The 16,457-nt window shown below is 32.6% G+C and overlaps 1 protein-coding gene across 1 annotated transcript; it reads left to right on the top strand.

Annotated features, from left to right (window-relative positions):
- The first annotated feature begins 2,961 nt into the window (after positions 1–2,961).
- LOC130624001 (uncharacterized) lies at positions 2,962–15,183 on the top strand. The gene is made up of 8 exons (XM_057439559.1): positions 2,962–3,300; positions 3,473–3,699; positions 11,113–11,239; positions 11,760–12,087; positions 12,179–12,203; positions 13,157–13,253; positions 13,962–14,005; positions 14,500–15,183. Exons 1-8 carry the CDS (start codon positions 3,045–3,047, stop codon positions 14,743–14,745), a joined length of 1,350 nt encoding a protein of 449 aa, XP_057295542.1. The 5' UTR covers positions 2,962–3,044; the 3' UTR covers positions 14,746–15,183.
- Positions 15,184–16,457: the final 1,274 nt, after the last annotated feature.

The raw sequence follows: 16,457 nt of genomic DNA, 5'->3' as shown, positions 1-16,457 counted from the left end.
GGATAAATTTGGGATTTGTATGCGGCAAGGTTGCAACAGAAAAACACGTTAACATGTCTTTCTTTTGGCCTGTACGTCTTATTGATCGCCTAATAGAGTATACCAGCGCTCTACCGACCTACCAAGCACCTAATACCTTAAAATCACTCCAAGAGTAAACCAAAAAAATACCTTTCTCAATGCTTGTTGACAATCCATTTTCATAATTTTATAATATTATCTCCAGAGCACCGAAGGTAGCAAAAAGCGATCCCAATGCGTCAACCTTCGTCCAAGAATCTGAAAGTTTTCTGACGTAGCCCGTTGTTATGGGCTTCGCTATACACTTATTTTCGAGTTTGGCCGCAACATTTCAGAGTTTCTACGGAGTTTTATTAAAAGTACTACTCAACCCTGTATTTTGGAGATCAACTGGCGTTTTAATGAAATAAGTCAAGTGAAGCATCTAATGTTGATAACTCGGTTAAGAGTAATTGATAAATACATTTGATCGGCTTTGTTAACTTAGGCATACCTTTAAATCTTCTTTGGCATACGTAATAAAGAAACATGTCAAAAGCACAATTTTGTAATGTTAAATATTTTGTAAACGTTTTTAGATAAAGAAATGACCAAGCCAACGTTGACATATCCAAACTGAGGAACCAATTAAATATACCGTCGCGGGCTCTTTTGGATTGAATATGTACATAAGGGCATGGCTTTTAAACACGGAAGAGATTTTTTGGGGGCCTTGTAATAAATATACTTTTGCCTAATTACAATCTTTCCGTTGTTCTGGAATCGCAAATAACTTGTAATAAATTTTTAAAGCGAGCTATAGCAGGTTCAGCAAGCCTTGATTACTAAAGGATCTATATGGTGGAGATGTTGAGTTTTGTGTGCCATGCTTTAGTTGATGATTTGTTATCAGTTGAAGAGGTTACTAAGCAGCTTAAGAAAGATCTCCGGCATTGATGATACTCTCCATCCCCGAACATTCAGAATAACATTGTTTAATAACCAGGCCACTCAGAAATCCAGGTATGAAAAAATTATATCCACTTTATTGCAAGTAATATACGCAACCTGGTAATGAATAATTTAGTTACTTTTCAATGATTTTTCTACTTCTTTAATGGTTTTTTCTAAAAATAAATACATCATCTTTCAGCATTTTTATGGCGGTAAAATAAGATACAGTCTGCAAAATATACCACATAACAGTAAAATCAAAAGTTTGTTTAAAAAAGTTTAAAAAAGATTCCAAAGTCATTGTTATTGTTTTAAATGGCTTTATATGGAATACTTTTGTGTGATTCTGTGCCAGATTCAAAAGAAAATAGCTAGGTAGGTCAAAAAAAAGTTTCCTTTACTAGTAAATTTAAAAGCAAAATAAGTGTAAATTATGGATATTAAATATTTGTAAGGTATTTTTCTGTAGTTTTCAGTTACATTTAGGCGTCAATATGAGATGAAAGATGATTTAGGATGTTGTTTTAATCCTCATGGGTCATAAAATTTTTGGTTAGCATAAGATCCAAGATGGACTGGAATTGAATTTTAACTATATTCTTTTCATTCTTCTTAAAAAATTTCACCAATTTTAAGCGCAGATTTCTTTTCTTGGATGGATTTCTTTGATTACTTGTGGTCTGTTGTTTATATTTTCTACATACAGAGATGCTTGTGCATGTGAAAAAAACCCGCGAACTTTTTAGGTTTTGCAAACATTGGCAAGTCATCTATTTGATGGGTAGACTTTCGCAATTTGTTTTGATACCCTCTATTGAAACGTAGTAAACAGTCTTGTTCATTTGTTTTGATATATATTCCCGCTTCATGTTCTGTTATATAATACGCTTTATCACACACTGTTTCTCAAACGAAAATTTTTATTCGTCCCTTAGAATTGTGACTAATTTGTTCTCTTGTTTCAAACTCACTATTTAAAAATTTTCATCACAAATTTGCGACTAATTAACAAGCTGTAATATTAGAGGGTATATCAAAATCTTTAAGCTGAATACGCGACAGCCCGTAATTTTGTGCCCTAATCTCAAAAGCTTCAAAACACTTAGCATGGTCTTTCATTCTGGCACACAACCTACGCAGCACCGTTGTAACAAAAGCACCCACACATTCTAAACTTTAATTTTTTTTCATATCAGCAGAGATGTTCAAGTGTCTACAAATCTCTTCCATTCTAACGGCCGTTTGGTCAAATGTCTTCAGCCGATACATGACAACGTGACGTTTTTCGAATCAGACTTTTCTTCAGACGATTGTTTTCTTTCCATGCCTGTTTTTTAAATATATGTATGCTTAACAATCTCTGACTATAACTGCTTTTTATCACAAGCAGCCATTATTCCTGCGTGTAGGGCTACAATGTTGCGATACCTTTTTTCTAACAATGTCAAACTTGAATTTAAAATGGACAAATTTTTCCGAGGTATACTTTTGATCTGCCTTATGAGTTAATTAACGCCAGGATCCCGAACACCCTTTACAAAGAATCAATACTAAGCTAAATGCCAGACGAAAATGTTGCTTGCATCTTTCTAAGTTTAATTCAAGATTTGTGCATTCAGGCATGCATATCTTTTTTCTTATATTCATTATTCTTTGATGTTTATTTTTCTCACATGTACTTGGAAATGAGAGGATTGGAATCAATTAGTATAATCTCAAAATAAAATAATGTTGAACAAACACAAAGACAAGGTGCACTGGGTGACAGAATCTGACGATCTAAAAGAGTACGATAAAAAATACGTCGCTATTAAAACACAATCTTGAACGAAAGTAATTTTAGTAAACGATCTTTTACTGACTTCGTAAGATAAAATTGTTTTGGGGTTTGAATGAATTCTGGTTAGTCACATTGCTTAGAAGTTTAAACTATATAAAACTAATTTAATAAGAAATGATATTTTATTGTTATAAAAAGATAGGATATAATCTGAAAATTGCTTTTAGATGAATAGTTACTGACAACAAAATTTTCTTAAAAAGAATGTTTGGCAGATGATAAGCATGATTGTACGCCAGAACTTAAAATTATGGAAATTGTAAAGCAAATATGTGTGCTTTTTATTATTATGCCTGCTTTTTTTGCTGACCCTTTTAATGTAACAGTAACAAGAAGTAGAGAAAGAAAAAATAACGCAGATATTCTTAAGGTTAATAACGAAACCGTCTGCGGAATTTTAAACGCTTCATGGAGGAAGAATGAATGTGTTTGTCCCAAAGAGAGGACAACTTTTCACTTAGTGGATGGTAATTACAGATGTTTTAAAAAGGACGAAATTGTCACAGGTAGAGTTTACTAAGTAGTCGTAATCACGAAACTGCTAACTTCAAAGTGATTTTTCTTTCATCTGTTGTTTATATTACCAGTGAACTTTGTAACACTTTTCAGCCAAGTATAATAAACCAACTATAGTTTTTAGTATTTATATAATATTTAACTACAGTGTCTTTTCATTAGACTGCAGCACTACCAGTCAAATAACGTTCCTAAGCAAAATTAGCGAAAGTGATACTTCTTGGAAATCAGCTGCTACAGATGCCCCAAATCTATTGGGACGGAAAAAAGGGACTTATCCTTGCAACAGGTCTGCTATATGGTTAGACAATTTGGAATCTAACAGTTTACAAGTTAGGATCGAATATGAGATTACTCCCAAAGAAAAGATTAAATTCAACATTTACGTGGTAGGTTACTTTTTTGTTATCAGTGTTTGCTGTTATGCTTTTTTCATTAGTTGTTCTCGAAAAATTACATTTGCACAAACTTAAGGCAGTGCTCATATACAAACCATAAATTCTTTAAAATCACCTTCATAGTTTAACACTGTTTCAGCCTAATGTCTTTTTCTAATTAGGTGATCTTGGGCTAAGACTATATTGCTGGTACGGAAAAATTACGATTCATTAAAAAAGTATTTTTGTTTTAAAAAATGTCATTTTTAAGAAAATAAAGCGAAAATTTATCTCTATAATAATACGGAGCTTCCGTCTGTCAGTCTGTATGTCACTTTTACAAAGTCGAATATATTTTTTACAATTTTCTTTAACAAATTCTATAAAACATCGCTTATAAAATTGTTCTGCAATTTACAAAAGTTTGACGTTAAAACAATATTTAAAGAAAAGTATATCAAGATCAACCTCGTCCCCAGGGCATCTTGTATCTTTTCTGACCCCGGGACGGCGATACGAACATGGCCCTGGAGGAGGCCTCGTCACGTGACCCTCCAATACACAGTATTTCTGTGTGCAATATTTAATGATATTTGTCTCAATGTACCACAGTTTTATATATAACCTTGCAGAGCTAAGCGAGATCGGCGTTTTACGTCACAGATACGTGCGGCGAGTTTGTTTTGATTCCTCTCATCACAACACACAAACTTCTCGCATATTGCCCTTGATTGTTTTGTGTAAATGTATAAATATACAATAATGTTATTTAGGCTGCTGTTTACTTGAAGAAATTCAAGCAATTTAGTTATGTGTATTTCACTGAATTGGTTGACTAGCAAGCACTGGGTTGCAAAACTTGTAGCTAGGGGAAACTTGGAAATTAGTAAATGATTTGCCCATCTGAACATAACACTTCGTTGGTTCTCTAAGGTGCAAATATGGCTACATAATTTTCAAATGTTCGTATCATTCTAGGTGCCTGACTGAAAGTAGCTAGGCAGAAATTTAACCTCATATTAACATTTACATTTTTTATTCATTTTGGCTGAACTTTAGAATTCTCATTTACCGTGAGTTAATATCTGTGTCTGCATTACTGCTTTTATATGATGACAAAGATTTTGCTGTATTTAAACAATACTTAACTGAAACTGAATTCATATATTGTGGACTCACTGCTTGCAGTTATATTGGGTGAAAAAGGCTTCAGAAGAGTATTTACTTCAGAAGTATTTTTTTCTTTTACATTTGTGGCCTTAACATTTCCAAAAAGCCACCCATTACTGATAAATTCTGCTTTTTCTTTTCTTGATGACATGTTTTTAAAACGCCTTGCAGCTTTTTTATTTTTTACTCAACAAGCTCACATTTAATTTGCACACTTAATTTGCATTTAATTTATACAAAAACAAGGTTTTTTTGTGTTTAAAACATAAATTATATAAAAATTTTATCAAAAGCATTATGCTGGTTTGAAAATTGAAAACGACAAGTCTACGTGTGATCTGTTTTCTCGATTCACTGCCTTAATAGTTTAGAAAGAATTGGTATACGACTTTACCAACAGCAAAGTATTGCTACCTTGAGAAAAAAATGTTTCGGGAATAATTTTTTGAGGAAATTATTTTGGGGATTTTGGACCAAAATTAGTTTCATAAATTCGCACTTTTTAGAGCTCATCAAAATTCTGCTGCTGTTCAAAAATCGATTTTTTATTGATATATACATCTATTTATTGTTATCATTCTGCTTGGAAAATATTTAAAATGCCAAACTAGCTAACCGTGATATTAATTCAGTATTCTCATAAGAGGTCCTATCACAAAAAGATATCAGCAAAGAGATATTCCTTGCAACTAAATTTTTTGTTTACTGGCATAATTTTAGGTTGAATCTTATCTGACCTATTTCTGAGGTTAGAATAGCTTTTAAAATTTTCTGAATCTGTATCTTGGTCAAAACTGATATGCTGTCAAATCGGCTTATCGGCGTCTCTGAAAAGGGCTTAATTCTGAAACTCAGAATGTATGATAATAATAGAACAATTTTTTGGCTCAATTTCATCAAACCAATCTAAAACCATATCATACCAAATCTCAAGTCAATATTTTAATTTTTACTGAAGTTATGGGACGCTATATAAACTATATACTCGGTTTAGACTTTTTTTGTTATTTTTTATGTTCACTGCTCTGTAATTTGTATTAAAACTCTTGAGATAATATATCACAGTGGTGAGCTGTTAAATATCTACCACCATCTTCAGTACATCCTTAACAAGTTTCAAGTCAATAACTTTATTTTTTACTGAAGCTTTTGCACTTTGAATTTTCTTGAATTAGGCCGGATAAATGTGCATTTAATGATAAAATGGCTCAGACGGTTAACCTACTGGCTTTTTATATCTTTTATAGTAACCAAAGCATATAAGGTAATAAAACATGCCCACTAATAACAACCTGATATAATTTAAAACGTAATGTATATAAATTTTGTAAAAAAAAAATTTCGATATTTTGTGCAAAATTATTTTGTCTATAAAAGACATGGGCGGCAATTTTATGCAAAGTCATTCTTTGCAAAAAGCTGAAAATCAAACCTGGCCACTTGGAAACAAGTTGAGTTTCTTTCTTTTGTTCTTATCTTGATAGTTTGCTAGGTATAGTGTGCTAGCTAGCTACTTTTCTAGCTTTATTAAACATTCCCAGCTATTGAAATATTGTCTTGTAAGCAGTATTACTTTATGATGTCTTATTTTATATTCTCATTGCTTAGTAATGCTTTTTATTAAATTTTTCAGTTTGAAAAAAACTTGACACTGCTGATACACCTCCGCCATTTTAATACGAACAACTTCCTCCTGTTGGTCACAGACTCGCCGCCTCGCTAAAATGTTTTGTATGACGCAATAATTATTTGACATATCCGCGCCAATCAGGTTTCATATCGGACCAGCCTCCTCCATGGCCATGTTCGTATCGCCGTCCCGAGGTCAGAAAAGTTACAAGATGCCCTGGGGACGAGGTTGTATCAAGATTAGTGCAGCCATTTCATTGAACTTTTAAACTTAAGGCTAAATAACTTGGAAACGGGTGGAAATACCTGACGTATTTACCTGCATGGGTAACTAGGGACTACCTGGGACTAAATTAGGACCAAGTTCCTAAAGTTGGGTCAACCTAACCGGTACGGAACAGACGGGTTAATGACGTTATCAAAAACTTTTAAATCCCATATCCCTTCAACCGTTTGTCAAAAGCACATTATCCTATCGTTTTCTTAATCAGTATTTCAATCTCTACAAAATGGAGACAACGAGTATACAAATTTCTAAAAAAAATGTTTGTGCTTTTTGCGGGTTTTTGCTGGACGGTAGCAAATTTTTTAACCCCTTAAATCTCCTAAAGCGTTTGTCGAAAACATTATTTTGATCAGCGTCTCAACGTCTTCTTAATACAGGCAACGAATGAACTAATTTTAGCCATTTTTTATATGAACTGCTGACGTCAGCAAAACATCTAAAACAACCTATTTTTTCATTGTTCTTTTGCATAAGTGGATTTTTCCTCGAGCTTTATTGACTAGTCTCTTATAATAGTTCAAAGAGTGTGTCTGTGTGTGTTTCTGTGTGTCTGTAACAGGCATAGTTGGTGTCTTCATTTCCTTTCATGTCGCTGACGTCAATAACACTAATTTAACGTCAATGTCTTATATGAAATTAAAGAAGCCATTACAATGCACTTAAATATTTGAGGCCTAATAACTTGGAAACGAGGTGGTGACGTCGGTCATTTTTCACTGCGTGGGTAACCTGTGACCACCTGGTATCAATTTGGGTAAATTTTCCAAACCCTTGGTCTCAAATCCGTTTCGGAACGAACGGGTTAATGACGTCATCAAAAAAATTTAAACCACAATATTTCCGTAACCGTTTGTGAAAAGTACATGAATTTCAATCCGTCAAAAAATATATAGGATATACATTTTTTGACGGATTGAAATTTTTTTTGTAGTTTCAAAATTTTTTAGTCCTTATATCTCCTTAACCGTTCATCAAAATTGCATGATCCTATACATTTTTTTCATCAGCGTTTCAAGCTGTACATAATAGAGGAAATATGTAAACAAATTACCGAATAAAAAAAATATGTATTGACGGGTCCTTGCTGATGTCAGCAAAAAAACGTATAAATCTCCTTAACTTTTCCTTAATAAATATATATCATTTTGTTCAGACTTTAAGGCTCTTCACAATGGATGCTACGCAGGTCAACAAAATTTTAACATAATTTTTTTTATATATATATGAACTTGACAGTGCTGACGTCATCAAAATTTATATGACGGTTCTTTGTCATTTCCTCTGCCTACGTGACTTTATCGACTAATGTATAAACCCATCATCATCACCAGATATTTTGATAGACCTAAATCTAACTGAAAATAATTTGTCAAAACGTTTAGAACAATAAAAGGTACAGCAGTACACATTATTCAAGGACTTAACGCAGCACAGAATTAACGCGAATTTTGTAACGTGAGTATCTAGACGTTGAAAAAGTTACAAGTTAATTTAAAAGCTGTATTAAAGTTTAAAAGTATATTTTCGCAATTCAAAGCTCACACATACATCCATATTTCCTTCTACTTGTTTGATCAAAGCAAAAAATCCTCTTTTTGTACTGGGGTGTTGTTTAGTGCACTTAATACTATGAAAATCGCTATATTTGCTACATTGAGCATATTATCCTAATTTTCACGACTTTAAAAATTACTCAAACGTCTACATATTAACCCTATTCCTGCTGGGTCTTTTAGGGGCTCCTCAATGCTGGGGGAGTGCTGATTCGACCCCCTGTGTAATTTCTACAATAATTGTCCGTTGGACTTGAAACTTACCACAAGTGTTGTCCAGGTATTAATAAACAATTTGTGGAAAAAAATTTGATGACGTCATGCAATAAGAACAATGAGCCAATAAGAACATAGAAATCAATAATTGTTGTATAATTGTATTGAAGTTAGTGACAATATTAGAAACACGAAATAATATAACAATATAAACTAAGAAGTGACATAAAGCTTTTAAACACATGTAAAAACATTTTTTAGAAAAAATTTTTTTTAGAAATTTACTCAACATAAAAAAGTGTAATTCCGAAAAAAAAAATTTTGAAAATAAATCTAAATAAAAGTTAGGAAAGTCACAAAATTTGAAGGTGTAACTATAAACGCATAAAAAGTTATGTCACAAAGTTCAGCCCCCCAGCACGAATACGGTTAAATAAAGAGAAAAAACGGTTAACTTAGTCGTTGCAGCCATATTTGGCAATACCTTTGTCATAAAGAAGAACATTGACTTGATGATTCCGATGAGTGTATCTAGACCTGTCTAATGACATTAGAATCAAAAATAAATTTAGCTCAGCTAAAGAGTTCCTAATCCAATTTTTATCCCTAGTCGTCTAACCGTGAATAAAACTACCGGGTTGTCCGTCCTTTAAATGTTGCATTTCGTGTTTCCGTAACAGACAGACAAACAGACAGACGACGGCTATTATTAAAGAAATTCACCACTGGACACTCAATATTTGTTATTCCACAAGTTACCCCGCCATATCAAAAACAGTCGGCGAGCAATTTTTTTATTTTACAGAAAAAGTTGCGGTGAAAGTTCAAAAATTAATCGTGACACCGGGATGAGCGTTTAGTACAGGGAAATCGTGTCGCACATCCGTATAGCCGTAACATCGAATAAAAACCTTAACCTCAACTTCGGTTTAGATAAAGACACAGGAAACAGCACATCGTTAACCCTAAGTCGAGCGCTTAATACAGGTTAACTACGTCACCCATACATGTAGACGCAATACAATTTCCAAATATTTTTTATTGCAACTTCCGTTTAAATAATAACACAGGAAACAGCCCGTGGTTACCCCGTCCAACTAAAATAATAACTCAGCAATTTTATTTTGTGAAATATACACAAAACTGAATATAAACCTTAAAAGTACAGCAATAAAGAAGGTCAGCTATATGTAGGTTTAAGGTTGGAAATTTAGTTTTTCGCTTTTGAAGTTTATTCTCTAAAACATGTGAATATCTTTTATTTTCTGTTGCGAAGATATATATTATAGGTATCCTTAAAAACTGAAAAAGAGACGAAGTGTAAAAAATGTAATAAACGCCCCCCTCTTTTAAACGCCCCCTCGAATAGACGCCCCACAAAGATGTAAAAAAAATATAATAAACGCCCGGGCGTTTATTCAAAGCATTACGGTAATACAAAGCTTTTAGAAGATAAAAAGGTCAAAAAAGGATCTCCTTCAAAATGACAACCTCCGTTAGACCGTCCTAGAGGACAATCAAAAAAGGTCGGTAAAAATATAAATGGTTTTTAGCTATTATTAATAACTAATCGAAAGTCCCGACTATGTAACTCGGTGTTGAACGTCTAGTTGAGCGCTTAATAAGAGCCGTAAAGTATGCAACACATGCAAGTAATGCGCACACAAAATTACATTATTTCGAGTGTCAAAAAATAACTTTCTCGCAACTTAAGCTGAAATAAAAACACAGTTTTCCCGTTGTTACCTCATCATGGCAAAAATAGTCGGTAAATATTATTTTATTTTGCGGAACAGGTAATCCCTGTTACACATCCGTATGGTTATTTTGATAACGGTATTATTACCGTTATCAAAATAACGCTATGCTCATGGTTATGATAGTTAGTGATTTTTTATATTTATCCTTTAATCAACTATATGCCAAATTGTTACGTCCCATACATCTCAGAGTCTTAGATAATAGAACTTGGAAATTACAACACAACTTTATTTTATCAATGGAAACCTTGTAAAGGTTGAACTTGTTCTTAATCCGATTTCCCAAGTGTTTCGGATTTAATTGGAAAATCGGGAAGAATCGGATGTTGGGCAACTTTTTGGGCATTTTTTCATTTAAATTTTGTAAAAACTGAAAATATGTTAACTTTTATTTATTCATTCTTATACAATATGCTTTAAAGGCCTGTACCTTTTAGGTTAGAGAGTCAGCAATGCATTTTATATTTTTTTCGTCTTTCCAGTTTGTTATTTTATAAAGAAATAACATTTTTCGATAAAGAATGTAACTGGTTATCAGAAAATATATAGTTAACATAAAAATATGCAGTTTGTAAAATATAGCCAGTATTCTCAACATGAATAGTTTAGTAAAATAAAAAAACGTTGATTCTTTGGAGAGAAATTAAGCCAGGGGGCGTCTGTCCCGGGCCAAATAGCATATTCAAAGACTCGTGCCACATTGCCAGCCATTATCTTCATTGGTCAGTTAGATTTAATTTAACATATTCTCAACAACATAATGTATCTTTAAAGATTTTAAATACACTATAGTTTTTCTTTATGTTTTTAGTTCAAATACAACGACATAAAATATATGTCTCGTTTCAATGACATCAAAGGATCAGTTATAAAATTGGTCTCCTTATGTAATGGAGTTGATATTTGTGTTCTTCTGAAAGCTAAAGGCCAACACACATGTAAGTCAAATTTGTTTTTATAACAACCATAGCTGCATGGTTACATATAATGTTTACAAAGTCTCCGATTAAGAAAGCCTGTGAAGTTTAATATGGAAAGGTAGGCAAAAATGTTTACATTTACAACCTCCACGATTTACGAGTTGAAATATGATTGTTAATTGGACCTTAAGGTGGTAATTTATGCGTTACTAGATTGAATTAAAGAAGATTAATTACAGATAATTAACAAGAATACAACAACTTTCACATAATACTCATCTGAAAAGTGATTTTCGCAATGTTTAGTTGCCCTGTACTATACCATGTAATCTGAACAACTTGCGGAAAAATATAAAAAAGGTTAAATAGTTGTTGTTGTTAAGTAATTGTTTAGAGCTCTCGTTTTGCGCACATATGATCTGTAATGCTATTTCTGGACATGCTGTGGTAGAATAGTACCAGAGAGGGTTAATTATTACAAAAAAATAAGTACAAGAAAAATAATTTTAAACATTTAATTATAAGAATTCCTAATTAGACCTCATTCCTCGAAAGACATCAACATTGCCAAGAAGGACAATGCCACCACAAACAAAAACAAAGTCGAAAGAAACAACGTCGAAAAAAACATCGTCGGAAACAACAACGTCGGAAAGAACATCGTCACAAACAACAACGTCGGAAAGAACACCGTCACAAACAACAACCTCAGAAAATACAACGTCGGAAAGAACTACACCGCGTGGAGTATTTACGAATAGCTTGGAAGCAAATGAGACTTCAAAAACAGAAACAAATATAATCATTGGTGTTGTTTGCAGCATAGTCATTTTTCTGATACTAATGATAACTTTTATTTTTATTAGGTGAGCACTTTGTTAAAAACAAAAACTGATATTGCTTTAAATAAAAGGGAATAAAACTTAATAAAACTCATTATAAGAGTATTTTTTTTAGATTGAAGCACCAAAGAGAAAAAAAGGTAAGAGTTTAACCGTTTAAGGTGGAGTATTATAATGAGAAAATGATGGTACCCTCTACCATTATACAAAAGATCAAATAGAGGAGAAAAATCTCTTCACTTGATTTGCATAACTGAGATCTCAGTTCAAAGAACTAGGAAAACCGCACCAGCTCTTTTCTATAATGCAATGCAAAAACTGAAAGTTTAATCTTACGAATAGAGCAGATCACGTGAGTCCTTTCTGCTAAATATACAACAATTGTACAAGTTATTGTGAGCATTACTGTAGTTGTTTCATTAAAGAATAAACTAACTTGATGCTGTCATCTTACTCACAGTGTGTAAGAATAGAAGAATTAATTTGGAATGGAATACAATGAGTCGTCAATAAATCATAGTACCTGAAGCTTTAATTTGTTAAGCTTTTTAATCAGAAGAGATAAGTAATAATATGCAGAATAACAAAGTCTACATTTTCGCATTGCTTTTGTGACATTGCTATACTTCCGTTTTGCATGATTATCTTTATGGAGGTATAAAAGACATATTTTATACATTCATGTTATCATGACTAAAATATTCGCTGATTTTTTTTAAGATAATATCTTATCGTTATAAAAGAAATTTTTTCAACATAGATGATAAAAAACAAGCCAGTTAGTTTTCATTAAAATTTTTTTTTACCAGTAATGCATAGACTGGTAGAAAGAAATTTATCGTTAAGAAAAAAAGAGATGGGTTTTACTCTATAGAACTTTATATATAATATGGAACGACAGAAACAAAACAGATAAGGCATACAGAGTAGAAATACGTTGGTGCGTTCTTGGTAGCCATAAAGAGGCCTGTCCATGATAAAACAATAGTTTGACACTCCTTAAGAATCTAATACGTAGATGTTCTAAATATTCATATGCACACCTTAGTTCATATTTTCTCCTATTGTAATATTACTTTTTTTTACTTTATAGCCTCCGACTGCTGCGATGTACGCAACCTATGAGGATGTGAATCCATCTGTAAACACGGCATATGAAAATCCTGACTCAGAATACGCATATTGTGAAGGTACTTTCTCTTTTCTATTAGTATTAGCACAATCTACAATCAGTAGGAACATTTTTGCTAAAACGCCAAAAAACGTATCATAGACTTGTCCAAATTGACTCAAACTCGGTACACTTACAGTACGGCATGAAAGAAACAAAAAATCAGCAATAAATTTTTGCTTATGTATCGAAAGCTTGAAATTTCTCCAAAATACCTCTATCTGCTTAAAATTCAGTTACTTAAGTTTTCTAGCGAATTTTCACATCTTGCATAAAGTTAATTCTTAATAGTTAAATAAAAGATAGTTAACATATTTACCAGTTTAAACAGAGTTCGTATAAAAAATTACAAAAAAGCCCGAAAATTCGATTTCACCCGATATGAGGGTAAATCCAAAAGAATGGGGAAATCGGATTAATCACCTGTCCACAATTTACAGTTTCATCCTTTAAGTTTATTCTCTACGAAGGTTACTATAGTTTCCCGATTATAAAGACTTCATAGAGACGTTTAGAGGTAGTTTCGAGTAATGGCCAATATCCACACCTCACATAGGTATGAGCCCTAAAAATTTGGCACGCTGCCGTATATATATTATAACTCAGGACGTATCATAACCATGGAGTCGGGCAAAAAGGAGTTTTTTGAAAGCCCAGAATGTCAGCGAAAATCGTTCCATATGCAAACACTGGAATGTATTTTGTTGAAAAATTCCCTTTTTTATAGATGTATCAATACGCAATCTTGCTTCTGTTCTTGATGCAGCTAAGGTATACGTAAATATCTCCCTTATGTCGAGCTATATAAGAACTTTCTCATGAGAAAGGTAATTTACGACTGTATCGGCAAGTATATCACAAGGAATATGCTAGGAAGACTACTAAAGATGTGCATAGTAAGGTTTGAGACATGCCCGTAGAAAGGACTTAATGAAGTTCCATAAAAAGAATAATCGGCAACTTTGTTTCTTGCAACTTTATTATTTTTGCAAATGACAAATTATGAAAAATTTAAAACCTCAGAAGAAATAGGAAAGAAATTAGCTACCATTTAAATTTTGTGATTATACAATTCGAAATTATGTTAGCTATTTGGATTTTTTCGGTAGTGAAAGAAGAAAAATGATATGGTGTTAAAATAATTTTAATGCAAAGCATAATATTGGCTAAGCTTTTTTCATTTTGATAAAATTTTGCTGGATGCGTGATGTTGTACGATAAGTACTTTACCTTTCTTCTTTACTTACGTTGCTTCATTTGTTTAGGACAATGAAAATACATACAAGTGCTTAGAGTCAGAAAAAAACCTAGGCGGAGAATATGCGCAATTATCACTTCCGGAAACTGCGGTAACAGGCTTAAGCGACCCTGCAAATGAACCGGTATATTTGGAAACCGAGCCAGATTACGCAACGACTTATCCAGTATGTTTTGAAGCTCAACCAATTTATGTAGAAACTGAGCCAGAATACGCAACAACAGAAGCACAGTATGATGTCGTGAAAAGATAAGAATAAAAAAATATGTTTCATACCGAAATGTGCATCTATTTAAGGAGTAACCAAAAGATGTTATTGTAAAAGAAAAAATAATTATAAAAACTATTTGTTGTAATGCTTTTTAAAGTAATTCTTGCAATCTGTGTGCAAATTTATGCCTTTAGGGACACATTGTAATAAATAAAAACTTGTAATTAATTAAAAACAGGGTAGCTAGCTACTTCTTGAATAAAAATTGTGTTTTGCAAACTGATGATTCTTTGTTAGATCTAAAATCCAGTTCTTGGAAAAATTTAAATTTTTATGGCGGTATGGAGTACACATGCTATGAGAGAAAAACAAAGGAGGACCAAAGAGAGTGGGAGAATAATATTTTTGCGGTGCGAAAGTACTTTTGTCTTTCGAAAAAATCTTATGTGAAATAAGAGCTCAAAAATTAATAAGAGATGAAATATCCAAGATAGAGCAAAATCTTAATTGACTGACATCATTGCTTATGTTTTGCTCCATGCATTTTTAGTAGTGCAGTGATTATTACTAATTTTTACCCAAGATCCTTTTCAGTTCAGTTCCAGGGGAATTGAAAAATAACAAAGGAAACGCTAAGTCATTCCAAAACGCGTCATCATTCTCTGTTTAATTTCCGAGCAATAAAAAAAGAGTTGAATTGTTTTCCACTTTTTTCGAGATAAGTCTCTTCTCTCAAAAACACAAACCTGTCAAATCACTTAAAAACACAGACTTCTTACAAGAATGCAGGCATATAAACTAGAAAAAAGAAGGAAACAAGTCAAGGTAGCTACGTACCACTATCAGCTCTTAGAGCGTATTAATGACAACATCAACAACAACACATCATAGAGCAAGACAATAATGCTACTACTAAAGACCATAGTCAGATCAGTTTAAAAGTGATAAAATTGGTGATGAGGATGGTGCTCAGAATAATGAGTCCAATAAATATATCAGTTAACTTCTTATTTCAGCAGTTCAATCATTCGTTGTCCTTTCGAAAAAAATTTCATTAAACCAAAAAACAGGCTAATAAGAAATGCTGGTGTCGGCGTAAGTTTCTGAAAAACTTGACATTTCTGGTAAATTTTGCGTATGTATTAGGCATCGGTTTGCCAAATTGTTATGCCTCCTCAAGCTTTAGATAATACGCAAAAGTGCTGCTAATAATCTCTATGAAATCCTTATGATTGGGAAAATATCATAAATTTCATCAGGATTATCCTTAGGATAACTTACATCACAAGTTCATTTCACAAAGGGGAATTTTTTTTACCTGCTATATTAAGGTCAATTGGACATCAAATTTCCCACGCACTGTTTCTTAGGAAATAAAAGAGAAAAAGACGAGCGAGACAGGTTTATGGTTCCATTGTTATTAACAACAATACACAATTTGAAGAGATATCAAAGGCTGCAAAAATAAGATGTCTGTTTATCAATTCTCCTAGTTCTAACCAATTTTTATGAAAAGCCTTACAAGTTTCTCAGGCATAGTGTATTCTGAACTGAACCTCAATATGCTTTTTTTTCTTCATTTTGGCCTCACTATATGTTTATAGTACGCTTATTAATAAATAAATACTACTACTAAAATAAAGATACGTCAATATTAAAAACTGCACTTTCAAGAGGGAATGTCCTGTGTGATCTCTTAATAACTTTAAGTTAGATAAAGAAGTTATTATGCTTAGAAAACTCCTGGTTAAAAA

This window comes from Hydractinia symbiolongicarpus, chromosome 13 (assembly GCF_029227915.1).
Source record: "Hydractinia symbiolongicarpus strain clone_291-10 chromosome 13, HSymV2.1, whole genome shotgun sequence".
Taxonomy (NCBI): Eukaryota; Metazoa; Cnidaria; class Hydrozoa; order Anthoathecata; family Hydractiniidae; genus Hydractinia; species Hydractinia symbiolongicarpus.
Note: the sequence above shows the minus strand (reverse complement) of the source record. Positions and strands in the feature narration are given on the sequence as shown.

Bases quoted from the DNA above. Each gene is read 5' to 3' on its own strand.
- LOC130624001 (XM_057439559.1), top strand. From the start codon at position 3,045: ATGGAAATTGTAAAGCAAATATGTGTGCTTTTTATTATTATGCCTGCT. The intron at 3,301-3,472 runs GTAGAGTTTACT...TCTTTTCATTAG, and splicing joins AAAGGACGAAATTGTCACAG to ACTGCAGCACTACCAGTCAA. The intron at 11,240-11,759 runs GTAAGTCAAATT...ATTCCTAATTAG, and splicing joins AGCTAAAGGCCAACACACAT to ACCTCATTCCTCGAAAGACA.